Source organism: Puma concolor, chromosome B2 (assembly GCF_028749965.1).
Source record: "Puma concolor isolate L17-30 chromosome B2, mPumCon1.1.hap2, whole genome shotgun sequence".
In the NCBI taxonomy this organism is placed as follows: Eukaryota; Metazoa; Chordata; class Mammalia; order Carnivora; family Felidae; genus Puma; species Puma concolor.
Genome location: NC_141671.1, coordinates 54874974 through 54900814, shown reverse-complemented (window position 1 = coordinate 54900814; position 25841 = coordinate 54874974). Strand labels below are relative to the sequence as shown.

General features: G+C 37.5%; 1 protein-coding gene across 28 annotated transcripts in view; it reads left to right on the top strand.

Moving 5' to 3' along the window:
- DST (dystonin) overlaps positions 1-25841 on the top strand; it is a 502305-nt gene that overhangs the window by 340223 nt on the left and 136241 nt on the right. For 19 of the 28 annotated variants that reach the window (XM_086707113.1, XM_086707116.1, XM_086707108.1 and 16 more), the window contains 11 exons: positions 691-829; positions 1584-1777; positions 3170-3332; positions 4051-4134; positions 4870-4977; positions 5508-5606; positions 15362-15490; positions 17669-17757; positions 18732-18867; positions 19949-25432; positions 25555-25704. In XM_086707113.1, coding sequence (XP_086563239.1) covers positions 691-829; positions 1584-1777; positions 3170-3332; positions 4051-4134; positions 4870-4977; positions 5508-5606; positions 15362-15490; positions 17669-17757; positions 18732-18867; positions 19949-25432; positions 25555-25704 — 6775 coding nt within the window. Of the gene's footprint in view, positions 1-690; positions 830-1583; positions 1778-3169; positions 3333-4050; positions 4135-4869; positions 4978-5507; positions 5607-8803; positions 11522-12421; positions 15254-15361; positions 15491-17668; positions 17758-18731; positions 18868-19948; positions 25433-25554; positions 25705-25841 lie in introns of those variants that run through there. The other 9 variants (XM_086707127.1, XM_086707126.1, XM_086707125.1 and 6 more) reach the window with 3 other exon arrangements.

Genomic DNA, 25841 nt, shown 5'->3' with positions numbered 1-25841 from the left:
GACCGACTTTGGCTCAGGTCATGATCTCATGGTTTGTGAGTTCGAGCTACACGTTGGGCTCTGTGCTGACAGCTCAGAGCCTGAAGCCTGTTTCGGATTCTGTGTCTCCCTCTCTCTCTGCCCCTCCCCGACTCATGCTCTGTCTCTCTCTGTCTCAGAAATAAATAAACATTAAAAAAATTTTTTTAAAAATTTGCTTCATACAACTGTCCTATATACACATGCTGTTCATTTAAAACATTCATCTTTATTAAAGTAAATACTCCCTTTTTTGTTTTAATAACAAATGTACTAAATATTTCCATGGATTTATTATGCTTCATATTGAAAGGAAATGTGCCTCAGATTAGAGCATATGTGGACAGGTGTTCCCACATTTTGCCCATAGTTTTAATCCCACATCTGTTGGAGCCCATAGTATTTTTTCCTCTAGAGCTTGGTCTAAATAAGGTTTGAAAGAAGACCACCTTATGTTGCAATCTCTTGCAAAAGAGCATTTGCAGGGCAGGGCATGAGAGCACATGCCCTCCATTAAGAAGAGAGTTAGTTGAATGTTGATCTCGTAGTAAATGTCTCAGTGCTGCAAGATGAAGAACAGCTGTATCGTGCGTCATTATGGTGCATCAGGACTGTGTTATTGGAAAATAAACATTTACTAATAGGAAGCTGTTGTTGCATTCTCTTTTTTAGACTGAAAACTGTTAATTTGGTGTTGAAAAACACTCAAGCAGCAGAAGCCTTGGTAAAACTCTATGAAACTAAACTGTGTGAAGAGGAAGCAGTTATAGCTGACAAGAATAATATTGAGAATCTAATAAGTACCTTAAAGGTATGTGTCTCACTTCTGGCTCTTTTATAAGGTCATACTTTATTTCTCCAGCTTCTGGATCTTCAAACATTAAGTAAATAACTTAATTTGAATATATTTATATTCATTTAATTTCATATCTCTCTGTAGCCATACCTTAGCATAAATGAGTCATTTTTAGTTTGTGGATAGTTTTTCTCGTTTGAAATTTGCATCTTTTTGATAATAGCTTTTTATAATCAGTTCATGTGAGCAAAAGGAGTTGAAGCTAAAAATTATATTATTTTTAGTAGATTCTCTTGCTGAAAGAGGCAGTTAAGACATTAAGGATGTAAGTAGAGGAGTTAATTCAAGAAGGGAAGTAGACAGGTAATTGTACTCGTCTGTATTGATATTTCTATGTATAAAGCATGAGTATAAAATTATTGCGAAGGAGTGAAAAATGGTCTCTTTGATTTTTAATGCAAGTATTCACTTTTAACCAATGAGATTAGTAGATACTTAAGAAATAGTCTTGCTTAATTTTGTTTTATTGATATGCAAATTATTTTAGGCTGAACTTTATAAAATTGCTTTTGTTAAAGATCAAAGTGCAGTCAGATATTGATAATTTCATATGGTTCAAACTAATATATTATTTTTGTTTATGAAAGATAGTCTTTATTTTATTTTATATCAGTCATTTGTACATAAATTGTAAAATTAGGTAAAGAGTGTGTTTGCCTAGTGAGTGGTTGACACATTTTTATAATTTTCACCCATTAATGTATTTTAGCAATGGAGGTCTGAAGTAGATGAAAAGAGAGAGGTATTCCATGCATTAGAGGATGAGTTGCAGAAAGCTAAAGCCATCAGTGATGAAATGTTTAAAACCTATAAAGAACGGGACCTTGATTTTGACTGGCACAAAGAAAAAGCAGATCAATTAGTTGAAAGGTGGCAAAATATTCACGTTCAGATTGACAACAGGTTAGTATCCTCTTGTGTTCAGTTTCAGCACAGATGTAATGTTTATCCTTGTGTTCTAGTAAAATCTAAAGTTACTAGGTTTTTTAAAACTTCATGTATAGTTAATTTCACAGAGTTACTTTCCATATATAGTTAATTTGATTAATTGCAAGGGCTCTATCTAATTATATTTCTTTTTGTTTTGGTGGACTTTAGCAAGACAGTTAACTTCAAAATAAATGTTTTTCAACTCTTTTAATTAAAAAATGTTTTCAATGTTTATTTTGAGAGAGAGAGTGTGAGAGAAGGAGAGTAGGGGAGTGGCAGAGAGTGGGAGAGAGACAGAGAAAGAGAGAGAGAGAATCCTAATCAAGCTCCATACTGGCAGCAGAGAGACCGATGTGGGGCTCAAACTCATGAACCCTGAGATTATGACCTGAGCCAAAAATCAAGAATTGGATGCTTAACCATCTGAGCCACCCAGGAGCCCCTTGACTCTGTTTTGTTAAAACTGCTGATGTATTCTGGCATTTGTATAGTAAATCTACTTGTCTTTTCTGAAGGAAAAAAATATAGTTCTATGAGTTATTACCAACGTACAATATTCAAATAGCCAAGACTTAGTAAGAACATGGATCATGTGTTTGAGAGGGCTGTATGAATCAATCTACACCTAAGAAGTGTAAAGCGATTGTAATGACCTGATGTTCATTTTAATTTAGGTTACAAGAAAGTTGAAATCATTCACCCAGTGACTGAAGTAAAAAAGTGAAAGGAAATGGGATGGTTTTAGGGCTCATCTTAAAGGAAATCAAGTCCTGTCCTTTATCATTCATTGTAATGTTTCTATTAATGCCAATAAAGTGCTTTTATAATACAGGGCCATTCTTGAGAAGTAAAATTATGTCCAAATATATGTTACCTAATTTCTGTAAAATATGTGTTATGTAGTAAGTGTTTAATGTAGTAGTCTTAAAATCATAGAAACTGAGGTGTTTTTTTTTTTTTTTTTCCTCACACTTCCTAGAAAGCGCTCTCTCAGTCCATGTTGAACCACCTATTGAAATACTTTCTCATTATTTCAAAAGAGAACTGCCATTGGATGCAAGCTTTGGGTATTTAAGATATGCCAATTGATAATAATTATGGTTAAGTTTCCAATTTTCTTGATTTTTAGCTTTAGTCTGTTGGGCTTGAACCTAGAAAAATCAGAACTACTAAGTTGTACAACCCCAGGACAAAATGTTTATATTCAGCCTAAGCCAGTATGGAGTGAGTCCCTTGGAGATAGGCCTTGAATTCTTTACACTTATCCCTATTGTTGTACCTAGTGCGTTGTGTGTCTCACTATACCTTGCACTCTCTTAAGGGATACTGTTGGAAACTATGAGTATCTTGTTTCTATTCTCTTAGGTTACGGGACTTAGAAGGCATTGGCAAATCCCTGAAGTACTATAGAGATACTTATCACCCTTTAGATGATTGGATCCAGCAAGTTGAAACTACCCAGAGAAAAATTCAGGAAAATCAGCCTGAAAATAGTAAAACTCTAGCCACACAGTTGAATCAACAGAAGGTATGTAAAAACAGTTCCTTATGCTAAGGTTGTGCCTGCATTTGGTGAGTCATGACCCTTATCTTCCTTTACCTTGGTAAAAGAAAAAGCTAGCAACTATCTGGAGGAAGGCAAGGAGTAAATCATAAATATTAAAATCCTATAGTTCAAACTTACATCCATCACGTACTTTGATTTCTTGGAAGTCGTTTTTGAAAATATAAGGCATTAGAAAATAGCATGTTGGGACAGTGTTCAATTTTAATCACTTACTCATAAGTATGGTCATTAATCATTAGTATGGAAATCTCTTTGGCACTTTGGTGGCCACAATAGTTTTGCAGTATCTTAAATAAATAAAAATGGCTAGTGTCTGTAGAAAATTAAACAGCCACGTTTGACAGAGAATTGAATTCTTTGAGATTTCTGTTCCATCTTGAGGGGACAATAGTGTCCAGTTCCACTTTGATCAGGAATGGGGGGGGGGCAAGGCCTTCAAGTCCACTTTTGGATAATTCCTGGGGAGTTTAGTAATTTTTGCTTTGGAAGCCCCCTGAGGCTGGGTCACTTATGTGGCTTAATCTAGAAGTTTGTAATTTGCCTCACTACATACTAAGTACAAAGGACTAAAGAGCTTTATTATTAAAGGGTATGGTTATTTCTTAGTTCCTGAGCATTTTAGTAGTTAAATAGCATAGATTTCCTTGTTCTCTTTCTTCTAAACTCTATGTGTTTATAGATGCTGGTGTCCGAAATAGAAATGAAACAGAGCAAAATGGATGAGTGTCAAAAATATGCAGAACAGTACTCAACTACAGTGAAGGTAAGAAGATTCAGTTACTTGCATCAAGTTCAATGTTCAGGTATGTGATTCAACAAACTACTGAAGAAAAAAAAAGCCTCTGCAAATAATTTCACTGTGTTAAAAAGTAAAAACAGAGAATCTTCATTTGAACCCCGTGACACTTACCTAATAATTCTTTGTGACACGTGAGGCACACGTCCGCCTCGGGTTCATTCATTTTCTCCCAATCACACACGACACCCCGGAATAAATGCATAGCTCTGAAATTTTTTTTTTTATCATTTTGTGCATGTTTGTGTATGTTCTGTCTCTCTCTTTCTCTCTCTCTGTCTGTCTCTTCTTTACTATTGCTAGAATATTCCCTGGAAGAGCTTGGCTTTCTTAGGAGACAGTTCCCATGTGTTTTGAAGCTGTTGACAATGCCTGGGCTTTAGCCATCAGACCTACCCTTCCATTGCCCAGCCAGAGGAAAGGGAGGCTGAATATAACTAGCATATTGTAACTAAATGTTCCCATGAACTTCTAAAGAGACCTAAGAAACTTTTCTGATCACCCTAAGTGTTTATTTTTATTACCACCTTGGAAACATTCCAGGATTAGATAGATTCCTAAAAGTGTAGTTTTGCAGTAATTTCGTAATGTTGCTCAGTGAAACTAGGTTCCATTTCTCTGTATCGAGTCACTGAGTCACTGTAGAATGAAGTGTTAATGCTTTGCTTTAAATAATTTAGTCTTATTGACTCCATTATACAGGACTATGAATTACAAACAATGACCTACCGGGCCATGGTAGATTCACAACAAAAATCTCCAGTGAAACGCCGAAGAATGCAGAGCTCAGCAGATCTTATTATTCAAGAGGTAGTAAAAGCATGAAAGAAGGGAGGGGACATAAAAGAGAGAAACACTACTGAAAGAATTATAATTATCTATTTGTATTGTAGTAGAATACATATAATAGGAAATGTACCATTTTAACCATTTTTAAGTGTGCAGTTCAGTGGCACTCAGTATATTCACAGTGCTTTGCAAACATGACCACTGCCCGTTTCCAGAACTTTTTTCCTTGTCCCAAAAAAGAAACTCTCTACCTAAAACAGTACATTTTATTAAGGGTTCTAGAAAATCCTTCGAAAAGCTTTATTCCAAGATTAAGTATTAATTACAGAGAATTATAAATGTACGTCATCATTACATTTAGAGGAGAATTGTCATGTAGTATGGTTTGCACAGCAGTAAGAAGCTCATTCCTGCCCACTTACCACTATTGGGCAGTTGTGTATTTTACTGTCACAAAGCCTAGTTAATGTTATAATTATTAATCAACATTCATTAAACTCACTTAGAGCCACTGGAGATTGTGTTTTTATTATTTATTTCATTATTTGCAGTTCATGGACCTAAGGACCCGATATACTGCTCTGGTCACCCTCATGACACAATATATTAAATTTGCTGGTGATTCATTAAAGAGGCTGGAAGAGGAGGAGGTAACCATTAACTATGAACAGCTAACTAAAAGGAACTATAATATTTTTGGGAAAACAAAAAAAAAAAAGTGTACATGGTTGAGAAGTAATTATTTAATTAGAAAATCACAATGAGAAAGAGTAGAGGCCTAAGATTTTTTGGTTTGTTTCTAAGATTCTCTCAAATAGGGAAGACATTGTTGATCTTCACTCTAAGATGCTAATATTATTAGAGTAATGGCTCTATTTAAATTATGGAATGTTGGTAGTTTGGCAGAATTTTTTAAATTTTTTCTCACATTTGAGAAGTATACTTCTTTGAAGTATAGTTACTACTGTTAAAATGTCTACAGAAATACTACTTAAACACATTTCTCTTAAGCATTTTAAAGTGATTTACATCTTTAAGGATTTAAAACATAAAATCAATTAATTTAGAAGAAACAGGTTTTTGTACAAAATGATACTACTTTTTAAGAATTGTGGAGGTTTTTATTTTGATTTTTCCTAAAGGTCTATGGTGAATGGTAAAAAGACTAAGTACCATTCTAATTTGGAGGATTTCTGTGTTTTTATTCTACATTCACAAAATATATTCAGAAGTAGAGCAAGCAGTTGATGAAAATACATTGTCATAAAAGGCTGTTGTATCTAATTTTGAAGGGATAATGCTATGCTTTATTATCTTAATATGTTTTCTATGCCTAACCTCAGAACAGACAAAAATAGTAGACAGAATGCTAAAGTAAATAAATTGCGAGGCATTAGCTGTTTTAAATTAGGCTGTTGATAATTCTGAAGATGATTATACTTAATGTTAACACTTCTTACAATGAGAGAATGTAAATGGTAGTGAATGTCTAATAGATGTTACTTTATTTTCTACTATTTTAGTCTGTTCAGAGTTAACAGTTTTCTGCAACTAATTCACTAACGTAGCTAATTGCAAGTCTTTATAACTAGATTTCTTTGCACTTAGAAAGGAGAACCAGAATATTTGTGACCAAATAATCAGTATACATCTCTCATCAGTGAAAGAACATCTATAATTTTTTTTTTACCTTTTTAGATTTTGAGAGATATGATTCCACTTAAAATGATATGTAGATCTTTTAGATTGCATATTTAGTAGTTAAATATAAGTCCTTTTCCTTTCTTAATAGTGTATATGTGATTTGCACATACATGAGCCACTTTGCTTAGTTTATCTGATGAGGTATAATACTAGAAGTTGATAGAACCAAAAAATATTTCAGAAAGCCTGAGATAATATACAAATTAGGCTTGTCATCTTTTGAAATGTAAAAGATTCGTATTGGATTGAAAGTCAAAACAATAGAATTTATGGAGGACCATGCAGGGACTGTAACTCAAAATAGATAGAACACATTCCTGATTAAAAATTCACCAATAAAGGATCATATTAATGCAGTGTCTTATAAAAGATATGTAGTTCGGTTTTCAGACCCAGGAAACAGTCTGCAAAGACCTACATTGGATGTCTTGGTCTGATAGCAGAATTTTTTAAATAATAAACATAAAATCAAAGAGGGATACAAGTTAATTTCAAAAGATGAAACCCAATTAAAGAAATGTTAGTGGAGTATAATGGGTATTAGATGGATAAAGAGATTTTCTAATCTGTGTTGAGAGAAAAACATATCAAGCATTAATTGATGGGATTAAAGGACAGCATGTCCTTTCTGACTTTTCATTTTTCTAACCTCAGAACATGACAGAAGAAAAAAACAGCTCAAAACCTCTTAGCAACAGCTAAGTTTTAAAAGATTTTGATAAGGAATTGAGATGAAAAAAAAAACAAAACAAAACAGAAATCACCTCAAAAAAAATCTGAAAATTTGATATTTAAACAGGTAGCATGATTCAGTGTCACCAGTTGATCCTGATAACAAAATAAAATAGAGCACTAATTTTTGCAGGTTGTGATGAGATTTGTTTTTATATTCATTCTTATTAGGAGAAACCATATTTAGGTTAGCAGGAAACAACTGATATTCTTGTCAAAATTATTGGGGATCAAAAATTAGAAGAAGTGGTATAAGATGTGTGGTCTATGATGTAAATTAAATTCTTAAAATTCACCAAAGCCTCTCAAAGAAAAAAAAATCTGCTACCTAGAAAAATTTTTCTACTCCTGTTTAAATTGTTTCTAATTATGATAATTTTGAGTTAGTGATATGAAACTAATAGTCTTATGGTATTAATAAAGAGAAATTAAATTGGAATTATATACTAGCCCTGATCATGTAGTCCTGTAGTCAATGTAGAATGTATTCCTCCTAGCTGAGACTGATTCTTCTATCATTTGAAAAATAATTTTTTTTATTCTATACATTGGAGCTGACTCCCTAATTATATTTTTAAAAGCATTTGTATTTAACAAATATCTTTATATTTATGGAGTATCTAAAGGAACTTGTCAAGGTGAATTCATATGAGACATGTCATTAACAACAACAACAAAATCTGTGAGTATATGAAGCACATCTTTTCTAAAGGGACTATAGCTGCCTTTGCATTAGCAACTCTGATTATTATAATTCTCATAATATGGCAAGTATAATTTTCCTCCTTCCCCATGTTAAGTATTATTTCTTGTTTTGACTCTTTAAAGTAGTACCAAAACTCCATATTTCGTTTCTTTAACCATAAAACAGAGAGATGTAAATATCATTTTAAATTTCCATTGGGTGACATATTGAAAACTAAATTTTTAATTGTCATTCGGTTCCTTTATGTTCTTAGCTTGTAGGACTAAGTTGTGAGTGAAAGCTGAAAGGGCGCTGTTGTGAGTCTTACTTCCCACTTTGTCACTCACCTGTTGTGAGGGTTTTCAAAAGTATTTGACCTCCCTGCACCTCAGTGTCCTCATCTGTAAAAGGTTGGGGTCATGCTGTATGTTTTGTGAGGTCCCTCCTTTTTTGCTGTAAAATCTTGAGCCTAGCTAATTTTTAAAATGAAATTGTTCTTGAGAGACAAGAAAAGATTCTTTGGGTTAGCAAACCTGACATGAAGGATTTTTTTTTTTCGCTTTTCCCATTGCCAGCTTTCTGAAGCTTCCTCTCTGGAAGGTGGTGGTGGTGCTTGTTCTGCGATTTGTTTCCCTTGTTTTTATAAGTACTTTTATGAGCATTGCTTCAGGTTTTTGTGGATAAATTTGAATAGAACACTTTGACACTTTTAAACATCTCTTGTAGATTAAAAAGTGTAAGGAGACTTCTGAACATGGGGCATATTCAGATCTGCTTCAGCGTCAAAAGGCAACAATGATTGAGAATAGCAAACTTACGGGAAAGATAAGTGAATTGGAGAGAATGGTAGCTGAACTAAAGAAGCAGAAGTCTCGAGCAGAGGAAGAACTTCCAAAGGTCAAGGAGGCTGCAGAAAATGAATTGAGAAAGCAGCAGAGAAACGTAGAAGACATTGCTCTGCAGAAAATCAGGGCCGAGAGTGAGGCCAAGCAGTACCGCAGGGAGCTGGAGACCATTGTGAGGGAGAAGGAGGCTGCAGAACGGGAGCTGGAGCGGGTGCGAAGGCTCACCCTGGAGGCCGAGGCCAAGAGGGCAGCGGTGGAAGAAAACCTCCTGAACTTCCGGAACCAGTTAGAGGAGAACACCTTCACCAGGAGGACCCTGGAAGATCATCTTAAAAGAAAAGATTCGAGTCTCAATGACCTGGAACAACAAAAAAATAAATTGATGGAAGAATTGAGAAGAAAGAGAGACAACGAGGAGGAACTCTTGAAGCTGATAAAGCAGATGGAAAAAGACCTAACATTTCAAAAACAGATAGCAGAGGAACAGTTGAAAGAAAAGCAGAAAATTGAACGGGAAGCGAGAAGAAGAATAACTGAAATGCAGTATTCGTGTAGAGAAAACACGTCGCCTGCCTGTGCGGTTGCCCAGGCTACGTCATACAGGGGAACAGCAGACAAACAGAAAACAGAAGAACTCAAACAGCAGGTAGATGAGCTAACTGTCGCCAATAGAAAGGCCGAAAAAGACATGAGAGAGCTGAAGTACGAACTCAGTGCCCTTCAACTTGAAAAAACTTCATCTGAGGAAAAGGCTCGTTTGCTAAAAGAAAAACTGGATGAAACAAATAATACGCTGAAGTGCCTGAAGTTAGAGTTGGAAAGGAAGGATCAGGTGGAGGAAGGGTATTCTCAACAGCTCAGAGAACTTAGTAGGCAGTTGAACCAAACCACAGACAAAGCTGAAGAAGTTTTGCAGGAAGCTAATGATCTTAAGAAAATAAAGCACAATTATGAACTGGAATTAGAATGTCTTCAGCAGGAAAAAGGGAAGCTGCAAAGAGAAGTAGACAGGATCACTAGGACCCGTGCTGTAGCGGAGAGAGATATTCAGCATTTAAATTCACAAGTGAATTCTCTTCAGGCTGAGAAGGAATCCTCTAATGAAAGAGTACGATTCTGCCAGAGAGAGTCGGATCATCTAAAAGAACAGTTTGAGAAAAGCCATGCACAGTTGCTCCAAAACATTAAAGCTGAAAAAGAAAATAATGATAAGATCCAGAAGCTTAATGAAGAATTGAAGAAAAGTAATGAGTGTGCAGAAACGCTAAAACAAAAGGTCGATGAGCTCACGAGGCAGAATAATGAAACCAAGTTAATGATGCAGAGAATTCAGGCCGAATCGGCGAATGTGGTTTTAGAGAAACAGGCTATCCAGCACAGATGTGAGGCCCTGAAAATTCAGGCAGATGGTTTTAGAGATCAGCTACGCAACACAAACGAACACTTGCATAAGCAGACAAAAACAGAACAGGATTTCCATAGAAAAATTAAATGCCTCGAAGAAGACCTGGCCAAAAGTCAAAATTTAGTCAGTGAATTTAAGCAAAAGTGTGACCAGCAGAATATTATCATCCAGAATACTGAGAAGGAGGTTAGAAACCTGAGTGCAGAGCTGACCGCTTCCAAAGAGGAGAAGCGACGAGGGGAGCAGAAGGTACAGCTGCAGCAGGCTCAGGTGCAGGAGTTAAATAACAGGTTGAAACAGGTACAAGACGAGCTGCACTTAAAGACCATAGAGGAGCAGATGACCCACAGAAAGATGCTTCTGTTTCAGGAGGAATCTGACAAGTTCAAACGCTCAGCAGAGGAGTTTCGGAAAAAGATGGAAAAGTTAATGGACTCCAAAGTTATCACTGAAAAGGATATCTCAGGCATCCAGCTTGACTTTGTGTCTCTCCAGCAAGAAAACTGCAGGGCTCAAGAGAACGCCAAGCTGTGTGAGACAAATATTAGAGAACTTGAAAGACAGCTTCAGCAGTATCGTGAGCAAATGCAACGAGGGCAGAATGTGGAAGCAAATCATTACCAAAAGTGCCGGAAACTTGAAGATGAGCTGGTAGCCCAGAAACGTGAAGTTGAACGCCTGAAGCAAAAGATGGATCAACAGATAAAGGAACACGAGCATCAGTTAGTTTTGCTCCAGTGTGAAATCCAAAAAAAGAACCCAGCCAAAGACTGTACCTTCAAACCGGATTTTGAGATGGCAGTAAAGGAGTGTCAGCACACCGGAGAACTGTCCTGTAGGAACACGGGGCAGCTTCGCCCAGCGACCAGATCTCCATTGCTGAGAAGGACGCGAGAGTCACAGCAATCAGAGGAAAAATGGCAACATCGGGTTGTTGACCAGATACCAAAGGAAGTCCAATTCTGGCCATCAGGGGCACCGCTTGAGAAAGAGAAAAGCCAGCAGTGTTACTCTGAGTATTTTTCGCAGACAAGCACTGAATTACAGATAACTTTCGATGAGGCAAACCCTATTACAAAACTGTCAGAAATCGAGAAGATAAGAGATGAAGCTCTGTACAATTCCAGGCCACCGGTTAGGTATCAGGATGACAAATGTGCAATGGACCTGGCGAAGCTTTTGGCCCCCTTAGAGGTATACTCTGGATTCTGAGACCTTATCAGCTACCTCATGTCAAGTTTCCTCTTGTGTTTTCTTTCTCTGCTACACTAAATTTTTTTTAATAACATTGAGCAAGATTGGCCCTTTGTAGTTCTGGCAGAAACTAATGCTATCATTTTCTAGTGATGGACTTGAATCTTTACTACAAATTATCATTCTTTAGTTTTTAAATGTTTGAGATCAAATACACAGATGTAATAGTTATACTGTGACATCTATGGTATTATATTCTGATGGACATTTTTTTCTTGAATGTTTATTTTGAGAAAGAGAGCAAGTGTACACATGCGTGAGCAGGGGAGGGGCAGAGAGAGGGGGGAGAGAGACAATTTCAATCAGGCTTCATGCTATCAGCACAGAGTCGGCCCCAGGGCTCAGCCTCTGGAACCATGGGGTCATGACCTGAGCTGAAACCAAGAGTCGGACGACTGAGTCACCCAGGCACCCCTGAAGAATGTTTTTTTGTTTGTTTTAAAAGCTAGGAAAACCAAGAAGTTCACTTTAATTTCTAACAGTTTCTGGGGACACATTTCATCTTTTTTAAACATTTCATTTTTTTAAGATTTTATTTTTAAGTAATCTCGATATCCAGTGTGGGGCTCGAACTTAAAACCCCAAGATCAAGAGTCACACACTCTACTGACTGAGCCAGCCAGGTGTCCCTAAACATACCATTTTAACACCTTTATTGTCATCCAGGTAAACCTCACACTCTCAAAATAATATTACTTGTCCCTGAACCCTCTTTGTTTTGAAAATTTTCTTCTCTTTACTTATTTTTGTTATTGTAGGAAGTATATTTGGATTAAGGATGGGTAAAGTGACGTCACGTTCTTTAGATGGCCTTTAACGTCTCATGAATTCCTGTTACAGATAGCTAAGAGCAAGCAGTATGATATGCACACAGAAGTCACCACATTAAAACAAGAAAAGAACCCAGGTCCCAGTGCTGAAGAATGGACGCTGGAAGGGTGCAGAGCATCCGGTGGACTCCAGAGAGAGTTTATTAAGAAAGGCTCAGAACGAGAGACCTTCCAGAATTTGGATGGCGATCACGTGTGTTCAGTTAGGGACGATGAATTTAAATTCCAAGGTCTCCGGCACACTGTGACCGCCAGGCAGTTGGTTGAAGCTAAGCTTCTGGACATGAAAACAGTAGAGCAGCTGCGACTTGGTCTCAAGACCGTTGGCGAAGTTCAGAAAACTCTTAGCAAGTTTTTGACGAGAGCCACCTCAATTGCAGGGCTTTATCTAGAATCCACAAAAGAAAAGATTTCATTTGCCTCGGCAGCCAAGAACATCATAATAGACAAAATGATGGCTTTAGCATTTTTAGAAGCTCAAGCCGCAACAGGCTTTATCATCAATCCCATTTCAGGTCAGACCTACTCTGTTGAAGATGCGATCCTTGAAGGAGTTATTGACCCCGAATTCAAAATTAGACTCCTTGAGGCAGAGAAGGCAGCCCTGGGGTATTCATATTCTTCTAAGACATTGTCAGTGTTCCAAGCTATGGAAAATAGAATGCTTGACAGACAAAAAGGTAAACATATGTTGGAGGCCCAGATTGCCAGTGGGGGCGTCATTGACCCTGTGAGAGGCATCCGCGTTCCTCCCGAAGTTGCTGTGCAGCAAGGCTTGTTAAATAATGCCATCCTCCAATTTTTACACGAGCCATCCAGCAACACGAGAGTTTTTCCTAATCCCAATAACAAGCAAGCTCTCTATTACTCAGAACTACTGCGGATGTGTGTGTTTGATGTAGATTGCCAGTGCTTTCTGTTTCCCTTCGGGGAGAGGAGCATTTCCAATCTCAATGTAGGGAAGACCCATAGGATTTCTGTAGTAGATATTAAAACAGGAGCAGAACTGACTGCATATGAGGCTTTCCAGAGAAACCTAATTGACAAAAGTACCTATCTTGAGCTTTCAGGGCAACAGTATCAGTGGAAGGAAGCCACGTTTTTTGAATCTTATGGGCATCCTTCTCATATGCTGACCGATACTAAAACAGGATTACAGTTCAATATCAATGAGGCTATGGAGCAGGGAACAGTTGACAAAGCCTTGGTCAAAAAGTACCAGGAAGGGCTCATCACACTTACAGAACTTGCCGACTCCCTGCTGAGCCGGCTGGTTCCCAAGAAGGATTTGCACAGTCCTATTGCGGGGTACTGGCTGACCACTACTGGGGAAAGGATCTCTGTCCTAAAGGCCTCCCGCAGAAATTTGGTCGACCGGATTACTGCCCTCAGATGCCTTGAAGCCCAAGTCAGCACAGGGGGCATAATTGATCCTCTCACCGGCAAAAAGTACCGAGTGGCAGAAGCTTTGCACAGAGGCCTTGTTGATGAGGGGTTTGCCCAGCAGCTGCGACAGTGTGACTTAGTAATCACGGGGATCGGCCATCCCGTTACTAACAAAGTGATGTCAGTGGCGGAGGCTGTGAATGCAAATATCATCAGTAAGGAAATGGGAATGAGATGTTTGGAATTCCAGTACTTGACCGGGGGGTTGATAGAGCCCCAGGTTCATTCCCGGCTGTCACTAGAAGAGGCTCTGCAAGTGGGTATTATAGATGTTTTCATTGCTACGAAACTCAAAGATCAAAAGTCCCAGGTCAGAAATATAATATGCCCTCAAACAAAAAGAAAGTTGACATACAAAGAAGCTTTAGAAAAAGCTGATTTTGATTTTCACACAGGACTTAAACTCTTAGAAGTATCTGAACCTTTAATGACGGGAATTTCTAGCCTTTACTATTCTTCATAATAGCATGTGTTTAAGTAACTGTGCATGGGGGTGATGCTGTCTACTTCATATCTGTCCAGAACATGACGACATGAGTTAAATAGTCTAGCAACTATGTCACATACTCAAAAGGGCTGTTTATTTCTTGAGGGCTGGAAATGGCTGACTGTTCAGAAGAGAATAATTTTTAAATTGAGAGTCACAAAATATTTACTCTTCTTCAAAATGGTTTCCTTTGGCTTTTAGGTTAGTCTTGTCTACCCCCCCCAAAAAAAGGTATTTTATCTAGAATATGGGGTACACTTGATGAACTCCAGCAAGTTCATAGCATCCTTTTTTCAGAATTCCTCGTCACTGAATAGATCCAGCCTGAGGTTAGGGCTCCCATTTGTTAAGTGATCCATTACACTCATTGAAAGAGCACCTCAAAAAGCACCATAGAATCAAAGAGAAAGATGTAAATTTGTTCCCACATCCCTGAAGCTATTGTGTTTCAGATGGCCTTGAAAAGTGAAAAAGTTTTTAATTTTTCTGTACACTGTAACTTTCTTTACATATTAAATGTTTACCACAATCTCCCATATCCAGGTGGACTCTGTAATTAAAAGTAACATTGTGTGTTGGAAAAGGGGGAAAGATTTTTCTTCATTCTGTGTATTTTTCATATGTGTGTACACATTCACGCCTCTTTCAGCTTTCACTTGTTTGATACTTTTCTGTGAAGACAATTGTGATTGTAATGCGAATGCAAAGGCAGCAGCAATTCAAAGATCTTCTAGTGCTTCATGAATAAAATTGAGTTTATTTGTCATATTGGTAGACCAGCTGGGAGTTTAGACTGATGATTATAGAATGTCACAGCTTCCTTTGCCACCATAAACATTTTGGAAGTACATCTGCTATGTGATGTGATAAACATGGTTAAGGAAATGAATAAAATACTCAGTAACCTGGTGTGATGAAAAAATATTTCTACATTCTTGTTTTCTGCGGAGAGGTCAGTTTCAGAGCTCAATCATTTACTGGAATATATTTTTTTTTTTTACCACTCACACTTGTCAGAAGTCACTGGAAGAAGAAAAGAAAGAACATGTTGAAAAAGCCAAAGAATTACAGAAATGGGTATCAAATATCACCAAGACATTGAGAGATGATGAGAAGGCTGGAAAATCTCCCTTCTCTAAGCAAAAGGTATTCACTGAGGTTCTGGTTTAATCATAATAATGGTAGAATTTACTGAGTTGAAGCAGTCAAACTAAAAAAACCACTTTAGTTCTTTACCTTAATTTTCCCCAATTTTATAGGCAATTACAATGATGGCCAGAGAGGTTAAACTTGCCCAAGGAATTACAGTATGCAGCAGAAGAGGTGTCTCTGATTCCAAAGCCTGAACTACATCTATTAGTCTTACTATTAGTGCTTCTTCTAATGGTTAGATCTGCTTCTTGATTATAGTGAAGAGAGTCGCTAAGGAGCAGAGTCATCCTATTTTGTGCCCAGATTAAATCCATGCACTCCTTATCATAAAGATGTGGTCTCGTTCTCACAAAGGTTAGCAAAAAGGTTCAGGAACAACGAATACAAACTAGGATATCAACATTTTTGAGGATTTAATTTAGCTGTGCTTTGTATTTTACAAAGAAGTGTTCTCTAGTCAGTCACTGGAAATTCTAGATTATTTCCCGCACCTAAATGAATTCTTCTGTGCTGTGGGCTGTATTCTCCAGCTGCTCAGCACTAGTTGGATAGCTGCAGCTTGTGAGATGTTAGTGCTCCGTGATGGCTGTTGGAAGGTGCTACTTGAATCTCTCAGGGCATCAATAGCTAAGGTCCAGTGTTGATGATGCTGGCCTTGACACCGGAATTGGGGCTGTATTTAAAAAAAAAAAAAAAAGTTTCCACTAAGTTAAGCAGCATTTTTCTCAACTTGCCCTCCTGCCGCTGCCTGACCCTAGGAAATGATGGGGCTCTCATTAGCTTCCTCTTCTAGCTTTGCATCAGTGTTCAGTTGTCATCAGTTGAAACAGACATTATTGACATAATTAAATAGAAAACTTCAGTGTCTTGTCTAATTTTGCCTGTGATACGAGGGCAGATGTAACTTATCTGGGGTTCCCCTTAGAGAAGTATATAGACCCAAGTATATACTTGGATTAGTATTCAACTGAAATAAAGCCATATTAGCTCATAGTCTTACATACTGTATTTCATATTAGTGTGGAAGAAATCAGAAGTTGGCAAGCAATTACATTTGGTGTCTGAAACCCCAAACCGTCAAAGCAACTTTATACAAATATTTAGCTAACTATTTTCTCCTTTTCCCCCCATCAGAGAAAGAACTAAAATATGAACATAAACCTTAGCAAGGATTTCTTGGGGGAACAAGTTTCTTTTGAGAAATGTGGATGATAAACCTTGGTATTTTCTTATTCTGCACTTTTAAATTGCCCAAAACTTCACTAAATTCGTTTTACTAGATCTAGTGGACACTTTTTAAATGCAGATCATGCCCTAAATCCTACATCTCTAATAAAGATTGCCTTGTGTCAAGTGAAATTTAAGAAAATTTGATGTGAGTAATAAATGTGTGTATTAAAAATCAGTATGGACTCATGATTACCTGTAATCATGAAAAAAACAGACTTTAAGTTGACTTTGTTCTGAATAGAGTACATTGGGAGAAAATAGACTTTTCATTTGCCCATCATTTCCTCTCATTTCTGCTTGTTTAAAAGAGTGGCAGTCCATTTCTGAAAGTATTCAGAAGTAATACACTACGTAATTGGGAAAAAATGTTACAACTTCTTGCTTTTCGCTAAACAGATACGTTTTATTCCTCTGTCATAGATGAATTTTGCAAAGTTTAGAAATCGAAAATATTTACTCTTGGTCTGCATATCTACAGATTAATGCTTTCACCATAATTTTTTCAAAAAGAGCAGGGTATACAAGAGCATGGGAGAAAGAAGACACTCTTTTGGAGTAGTGTTCCACGTTCATGTATCTTTTTGATGCAAGGATGATGTTGGGCCAATGGAAAATCTCTGGCCACTTGGGATGTTAAGGCAACCTTTATTCACTGTTGGGCTGTGACAAATGCGACAACCATATGATGTAGTAGTATTATTGCCTATGAAAATGATGACATTATGGTTAGAGAGAGAGACTTTCCCTAATTGGCATTCTAAATAAAGTACTCTTCTTATTCAGGCCTGTACACTGGTAATCACTGATCGGTTATTGATTTGTGCCACCCAGAAAGTAGTCCCTTCATCTGGATCTTAATTAAAATTTGATTAATGTTTAAAAATTACTATTTTCTAGTCTTGATGAGGGGGAGAGTTTGAGCATGTTTTCTTAACCTTGCAGATTTCCAGTGAAGAAATATCAACTAAGAAGGAACAATTATCTGAAGCACTTCAAACCATGCAGCTGTTTTTGGCAAAACATGGAGACAAGTATGTTGGTTTTTATTAGCTCTTTTATTCAAAATAGAGAAGTGATGTTAATGTTCAACAGAGCAAAAGCTGATAAATTTTAATTGAGATTTAAAAAATGGAAGTCAATTAGAAATTTACTTAATATAATAACATGCAACTATAAACTTAGCAATTTAATTGTCACTTTTAGTCACGTCTAGTTTTTACCAAAACCCTGAAATGTACCTATTATTCCCAGATATTAGTGAGAAGAAAATGAGTTCAGGGAGATTAAAGATCAGTAGCTAGTGAGTAGTAAAGATTCTAAGGCAAGAGTAATTCTAAGTAGTATTCTCTGTGACTTTACTTTTCGGAAAATGTGTGTGGATATATTGTTCACTTTCTTTGCTGAGACTTGCAGCAACCTGATTTTGCATAGTTTTGGTCCCACTTTTTCCAAAAGAGCACTTCATTTATTTCAGCTAGTGCCTCAGGCAGGGAAGAAATCTACCCTTTTCTTAAATCCTTTTTGGGGCTGTCCCCAGGATCATTCCACAATGACTTTGTATTGTACCTTAGAGAATCAGGTTAATCTCCTTGTAAATTTTTTATCTTTATTCATACTTCAGCCTGAACAAGTTTTATCTTGAGTAATGGTATCTTTCTGTCCCATTTCTGTGTTAAACTAACAGTAGGATATTTCCCTCTGTCGGATAACAGCAATTGTTATTTTAGGAATGTGTATATGCTGGAGAAGTGCTGATCTATTAATTCATATCCTTTCCTCCAGTCTGTTTCTCAGGCAAGAGAAGGATTCCTGGATGTGTAAGGGCCATTCTTAATTTTCATACACAGTCATTCTGAGACTTGAGCAATCTGTATCTGAGGGTTTATTTTATGACCACGTGCTTATTTAGAAAAGGATTCTACTTTGCAAAATCATTGAGCCTATTATGTTGTCTTCATCACTTGAAGCCTTGCATTCCTTTTTTCATACTTTCTGGTTATTTTAGAATGACAGATGAAGAAAGAAATGAATTGGAAAAACAAGTGAAATCTCTTCAAGAAAGTTATAATTCATTCTTCAGTGAATCTCTGAAACAACTACAAGAATCACAAACCTTAGGAGATACAAAGGTAGAGGAGAAGGTAATATAATTTTTTTAAAACACGATGCTCTTTCAAGATTCTTAGCTTTACTGCATGGTTGTAGAAATATATGTCAATGAGGAAGAAATGACCTTGAATTTGTGTACATGGAAAAAACATGGATGGAATTTATCTAACTATTTAGAGATCTTAGTGTTGTGTATTAAATGCAGTCCTACACTTGCCGTCATCAGTTTCTGTGACATCTTAATCTCTGCCTTGCATGGTAAAAGAAAAGAATCATTCATTTTTCTAACTCTTCTCTTTAAAAGCCATTCGTCTGCTATATTAGGTATTTTACTATGTATAAAGTAACCTGGAGTCATCTCTAAAGATGACATTAGAATGTTAGGAACTTTTTTGATTTTTAGAGATAACCATGAGATTTATTTGAGCGAAACTGGGCCATTTGCCATGGTGAGGATGCCCTAGCATCTTCTTACAATATAACAGAAATCGCTTAAAATTTGGCCTGTCCTTAAACTTTTGAAACGTGACAATACATATTCACAATTTGCAACACAATATTCGGTATTGAAAAAGTTATCTTTATATTCAATTTCCTTACTCCCTGGAATACTTTACACACTACTTGTCACATTTTGGGGGTATGTAACAATTTTTCTGGTTCATTTTTACTGTCTGCGAACAAGGTCTGTATGCTGTAAACATCAATAGCATGGGGTTTGATACTCTCTTTCATGTCAGTCGACTAATCTCACCCAGTTGCAGAGAGCATGATTTGCCTTCTTAGGTATGTGTTCTGTTTTCTCACTATCATCATTTACTCTGTTGTGTCCTCACTAACCTTGTTAATGTACACAATATTAAGTTTTCAATTCACAGATGCATGTTGTTTTCAAAGCTTTTATCACATCCTGTGCTGTTGAATAGATCACTGACATAGATCACTTGTGCATTTGAGCTGCCTAACATTCACAGCATTGCTGCGCCTTGGTAAGTAGAGGATTTTCATGTTGAAGTGTATTATTTATTAAAAAAAAATGCCAACTAAGTTTCATGAAATTCTGCCCACCCTTGGCTCACACACTGACCTGAGAATTTTGTATTTTCCTTTCAGCTGGCTAAAGTGATTGCAGGCACCATTGATGAGACAACTGGAGAAGTCCTGTCAGTCTTTCAGGCAGTTTTAAGAGGCCTTATTGACTATGACACAGGAATCAGGTTGCTTGAGACACAGCTGATGATTTCTGGTCTGATTTCACCAGAATTAAGAAAATGCTTTGACCTCCAAGATGCCGAAAGTCATGGCCTTATTGATGAACAAGTTTTATGCCAACTCAAAGAACTAAATCAAGCAAAGGAGATCATTTCCACCATGTCATCTACCACAATTCCAGTTCTGGAAGCTTTGGCTCAAGGCATGATATCAGAATCTATGGCCATCAGAGTGCTTGAGATACTACTTTCCACTGGCTTTCTAGTTATTCCAGCCACTGGAGAACAGCTGACCCTACAGAAGGCTTTCCAACAGAACTTGGTTTCTTCAGCGTTATTTTCTAAAGTCCTGGAGAGGCAAAATATGTGTAAGGATCTTATTGACCCCTGCACCGCTGAGAAGGTGTCTTTAGTAGATATTATACAGAGAAGTATTTTACAGGAAAACACTGGGATGCGGCTTCTACCTGTGAGACCACAAGAAGGAGGTAGAATAACATTAAAATGTGGAAGAAACATAAGCATTTTAAGGGCGGCTCATGAAGGTCTCATAGACCGGGAAACCATGTTTAGGTTATTAGGCGCACAGCTGCTTTCTGGAGGTCTGATCAATTGCAATTCTGGTCAGAGAATGACTGTTGAAGAAGCTTTGATGGAAGGGGTGATAGACAGAGACATGGCTAACAGTATTCTCACATATCAGGTTCAAACAGGTGGAATCATCCACTCAAATCCTGCTAAACGTTTAACCGTGGATGAAGCGGTCCAGTGTGATCTCATAACTTCGAGCAGTGCTCTTTTGGTACTAGAGGCTCAGCGAGGCTATGTGGGACTCATCTGGCCTCACTCTGGTGAAATATTTCCTACATCTTCTTCCTTGCAGCAAGAATTGATTACAAATGAATTGGCATACAAAATCCTGAATGGCAGGCAGAAAATAGCTGCTCTTTATATTCCAGAAACTTCTCAAGTCATTGGTTTGGATGTTGCTAAGCAGCTGGGAATTATAGATAATAACACGGCATCGATTTTAAAAAGTATAATACTGCCTGATAAGATGCCAGATTTGGGAGATTTAGAAGCTTGTAAAAATGCCAGAAGATGGCTCTCTTTTTGTAAATTCCAACCATCCACAGTCCATGATTACAGGCAAGAAGAGGATGTTTTTGATGGAGAAGAGCCAGTGGCAACTCAGAGCTCGGAACAAACTAAAAAATTATTCCTGTCTTATTTGATGATAAATAGCTATATGGATGCAAACACAGGGCAGAGGCTTTTGTTATACGATGGAGACTTGAATGAAGCTGTTGGTATGCTACTGGAAGGCTCTAGTGCCGAGTTTGAGGACACACCCGTAAAAGAATGTCTTGATGTCTTAGGACTCCCTGGTGTATTTCTGAATAATGCTCCAAGTAAAGGAAGGGATGACAGTGTAGCTTCACTGACTAGTTTTGATAAATGTTATTGCAGAGAACCTAAGTGTAAAGAAATCCCTGAGGAGAGAAAGAATGCCGTAGATGAAGAGTTTAATGAAATGGGAAATAACATTACCAGTAGTGAATTTCATCAGTCAGAAAACCTGGCAAATATAATAGCAACTGATCATAAAGTTAAGAATTCATCCAGTGTGCATGTTCCCAATTCTGTATCGTGTTTAACACAGCCTGGACTTGTACCAGTTAGCATGCTTAGACAAGACTCTGAAAACAAAAACTGTGAAAATCAAAGTCAAGTTGGAATAAATGAACATGCAGGTGAATGTAGTCATTCTAAACATACTCAAAACTTTGCAAGTGACTCGATAACAAATCCTATTATGAAATCAAAAACTAGTAGAACCAGTCATTTGAATGAAAAAGAGAATGAAGATAATATAAGCAGGGATTTGACAACCTTTGACTATTCTCCCAGGCTGAGTGCCTTGCTAAGTCATGATAAACTGAGGAATGATCAGGAAAGTCTTAATGATTTACATACCACAGAGAGCCATGGAAACAAATGTAAAGACTCTACTTTGTCATTCAGTGACCAAACCATGTTATTGGGTCAAAGAATGGGAGAAAAGTTTCAAGACCAGTTTCTGGGAATTGCAGCTATCAATATCAGTTTACAGGGAGAACACTGTCAACAAAATCCTTTAAATATAGGTGACAGTGATCCTCAGGTACCATCTCACAGTGATAAATATAATTCAGATATTTATGGTGAGGATGAAGAACCGCACGCTGCTTCTCAGCAGAAACCTGAAGCCGGGAAAAATGAGTCCCAAGTGGAAGAGTACTCCTGTGCCACAACTCCACAGGGTGACACTGATAATGCCAACCCATCTCGTATCTGTGGTACATCGCTGCTTGAAGAAACTATCTGCTCCGGTGACTATGAGACGTCACTGCTGGATGATCAGCACAGTGTGACAGAAACAGACACAGATAGTGATGATGATTTTTATGATACCCCCTTGTTTGAAGACGACGACCATGATTCTCTGCTTCTTGAAGGTGATGATTGTGATTGTCTACAGCCTGAGGACTATGCCACACTGCAAGAGGAAAATGATGGGGCTGCTCCTCCTGGTGATGTTTTTTATGATGTTTCAAAAGAGATTGAAAATTCTGTGGTGACCCAGGGAGCACTGGTTGATAGCTTAAGTGTGAGGGAGGACACACAGTCTCCTCAGGGTTTTCTCACAGGTACTGAGAAAGCTGAATTCGATTCTGGTGAAAGAGTACGCTCAAATTCAGCTGACTCAGACAAGGACAATGGACAGTTGCTGGAAACTGTATCAGAAAGTGAAAGCGCAAACAGCCTTGAAGGTGATGAGTATGACTCATTGGCTGATTATGAAATTGTAGAGGGAAAAAAGAGCTTCAGTGCTTCTCCAACATTTGATGACACTGGGTGTTGGAGAAGGAGACAGGAAGAACATATAGCTGAACAAGAATTTAAATCTGACACTGAGCATTTAGATTCTGTGCAAAGTGAAGACAGTTATGGGTATTATGTATGTGACAGTAATGATCAGGATGATGATGACAATTCTGATGATGATGATGGTGACAGTGAAGAAGGAGTAGAAGGTGAAAATGGAAAGCCCCCATACCAAGATGAGGGTATGAATAGCCAGCTGCGTGCCACCACAGTAAGTGAAAAGGAAAACGGTCGTGAAAATCAAAGTGTTACTAAAGTAATTCTCCCGGATAAAGCGCACAACTACAGTTGTTCAGAAAAACAGCAAAGTGTAAATGTTTTACAACTAGAATCGACTAGTAAAAATAGCTTAGTTACTGAAAGAAGCAACCTTCCAGAATGTACACCCGAGGCTGTTGGAAAAAGCAAAGAAGACCTGTTGAATCATGACATGGCTCTTAAGGATATATTGCTGACTGTCACTAAAGACACTGAATCAGAAAACACCTCTGGCTCTGTAGGTGTTTTAAATAATACTAATACCTGTTCGACTTCTGAAGTAGATAAGGATCCCATGAATGTAAAGTTTCAGTTGATTCAAGAGCCAGAGTCTACTGACACTGTGAAAGGTGGAGATCAGTATTTTGAGAATGTGACAGTTCAAGACTCCTCTCCTTTTGATAAAATCATTTGTCCTGAGCCTGATTTAACAGGAAAACCTGCTGAGGAAAGCCATTTGTCATCCGTAGCCTGTGTAAGTGCCAAAGATCATCAAGTACCTGAAAGAGGCCTAGTTAAAAAGAACAGTGACCAAAATGGTATACTAATAGAAGATGAAACATATGTTCATAAAATGTGCTCAGGTAAAGGAGATGTGCTTAGAGAAGGGCTAGAAGAAGAGAGTAGGTCTCTCAGACCTCTGCCTGGTGAAAGTACAAGGAAGAATCTTGATTTAGTGAATGATCAATTTCCATTTCCACCAGTCACAGATAGTGAAGAACATAATGTGAAAGGAAGCCTGAAAAAAACAACTGTAACTCTTGCAGATGAACCACAGAATCTACAAACAGTGGTCAGCAAAAGTCCTGTTCAGTTTGAGAATCTTGAAGAGATATTTGAATCCTCAATTTCCAAAGTGATCAGTGATGACATTCTTTCAGACATTCCATTGTCTGAAGGGAATACAGATACTGAGAAAGATTCATTCACTGATGGACCTGACAAAGAATCTGACCTGTTCACGTATTTAAAACATTGTGCCAAAGATGTAAAAGCAAAAGATGTATTGAAACCAAATGGAGATATACCAAGCTGTGTTCTAATGGCTTCCCCTGCTGTGAAAGAAGACATACAGTTCGGAATAAATAATGCAAAAGAGAAGACAGCTCTTACCCAGGAAGTCTCACCTCTAAATGAGACGGCCCAACAGAATGATCTTTGTAGTAACAAAAGTGCCTCAGAAGGGGGAACAGAAATTGGTCACTTCACACCAGAAAGGAATGAAAGCACACTTTCAATCTTTCCTCTTAAAAACGTGGAAGACTTTGGGGAAAATACTGATTTTGTGTCACCAGAACTCTGCACAAATGTGATAAGAAATGATAACTCCAGTAACCCTTTAAGCACGGACTACTTATTTTCAGAAATTCACGGTAAGATGGAAGCAATTGAGCAACAGCAGCAAAAAGAACAAGCTTTGTCTCTAGGACTCCAAGAAAAGGAGGTTCACATTCCTGAGTCATCTCAAGTATTTGTTGAGGGTGTAGAAAGTAGATTGGAAGAAGGTCCTATGAATCCTCAAGAAGTTGGAGAATCTCCAGTCTGTTCAGACACTGAAATTTTAATTCAAAGCTTAATTAAAAGGGTAAACACATTACAGTTGGCAAAAGAAGCATCTAGTGTGCCCAGTGATTCTAAAATTGGTGACTGTTCTAGAGTTTCCCCCATGAGTAACTCACCAGAACTAAAAGCAGAGAGTAGAGATGATCCATTCTGTATTGCCAATCTTAAGTCTGAGTTTCTCTTTAATATACTTAAGCAGAATGAGTATAGCCAGAAAATTACTGGAGCATTTGAATTGATGAAAGAATTAACCCAGATGGAGTATGAGCTCGAGAAAAGAGGTATCACATCCAAAGTACTTCCATTGCAACTTGAAAATATTTTCTATAAGCTGCTCGCTGACAGATATTCAGAGAAAGTAGAACAGGTCAGAGACCTGAATCAAAAATCATCCACTGCTTCTGAGGTTGTGGATGAAAAGTCACACATTCTTGATGATCTTAAAGGTGAAGAAGGAAACCACTGTTCCCGTAATTTACAAAACCTAAAAGATACCGGACTTGAAAACCCGACTGCGTGTGCATTGGCATTGCCGAGTGATGAGAAGCTGGGGGAGCTATGCAATGATATCCCAGAACATCTGGAAAGTATTTCAGGGTCAAAACGAGTGACTTCAGGAGATAGCTCAATGGAACAAGTAAGTTGATATTACATTTCAAATGGCAGTAGCTGCATGAAGCATTTGGGAATAATCCCATTTATTTGCTTTGAAAAACTATGTAAAGGCTATTGATTTAACATGTCCAAATTTGTGTTTAGTTTTCCAGTGAGTTACAGCAGTGTTTACAGCACACATCAAAAATGCACGAGTATTTGGCTTTACTTCAAGATATGAAGCCCCCATTAGACATCCAGGAGTCTCTGGATAATAATCTGGAAACATTGAGGAACCAACTTAAACAGTTAGAGGTGAGAACTGTCTGCTGCCTATTATGAATGGTAGTCAGCTGGTGTTAATTTGGAAAAAATAAGCATTGTGCTTATTTTATTTATTATATTCTAAATATGTAATATGCTACATATGCTATTACATATAAAATAATAGT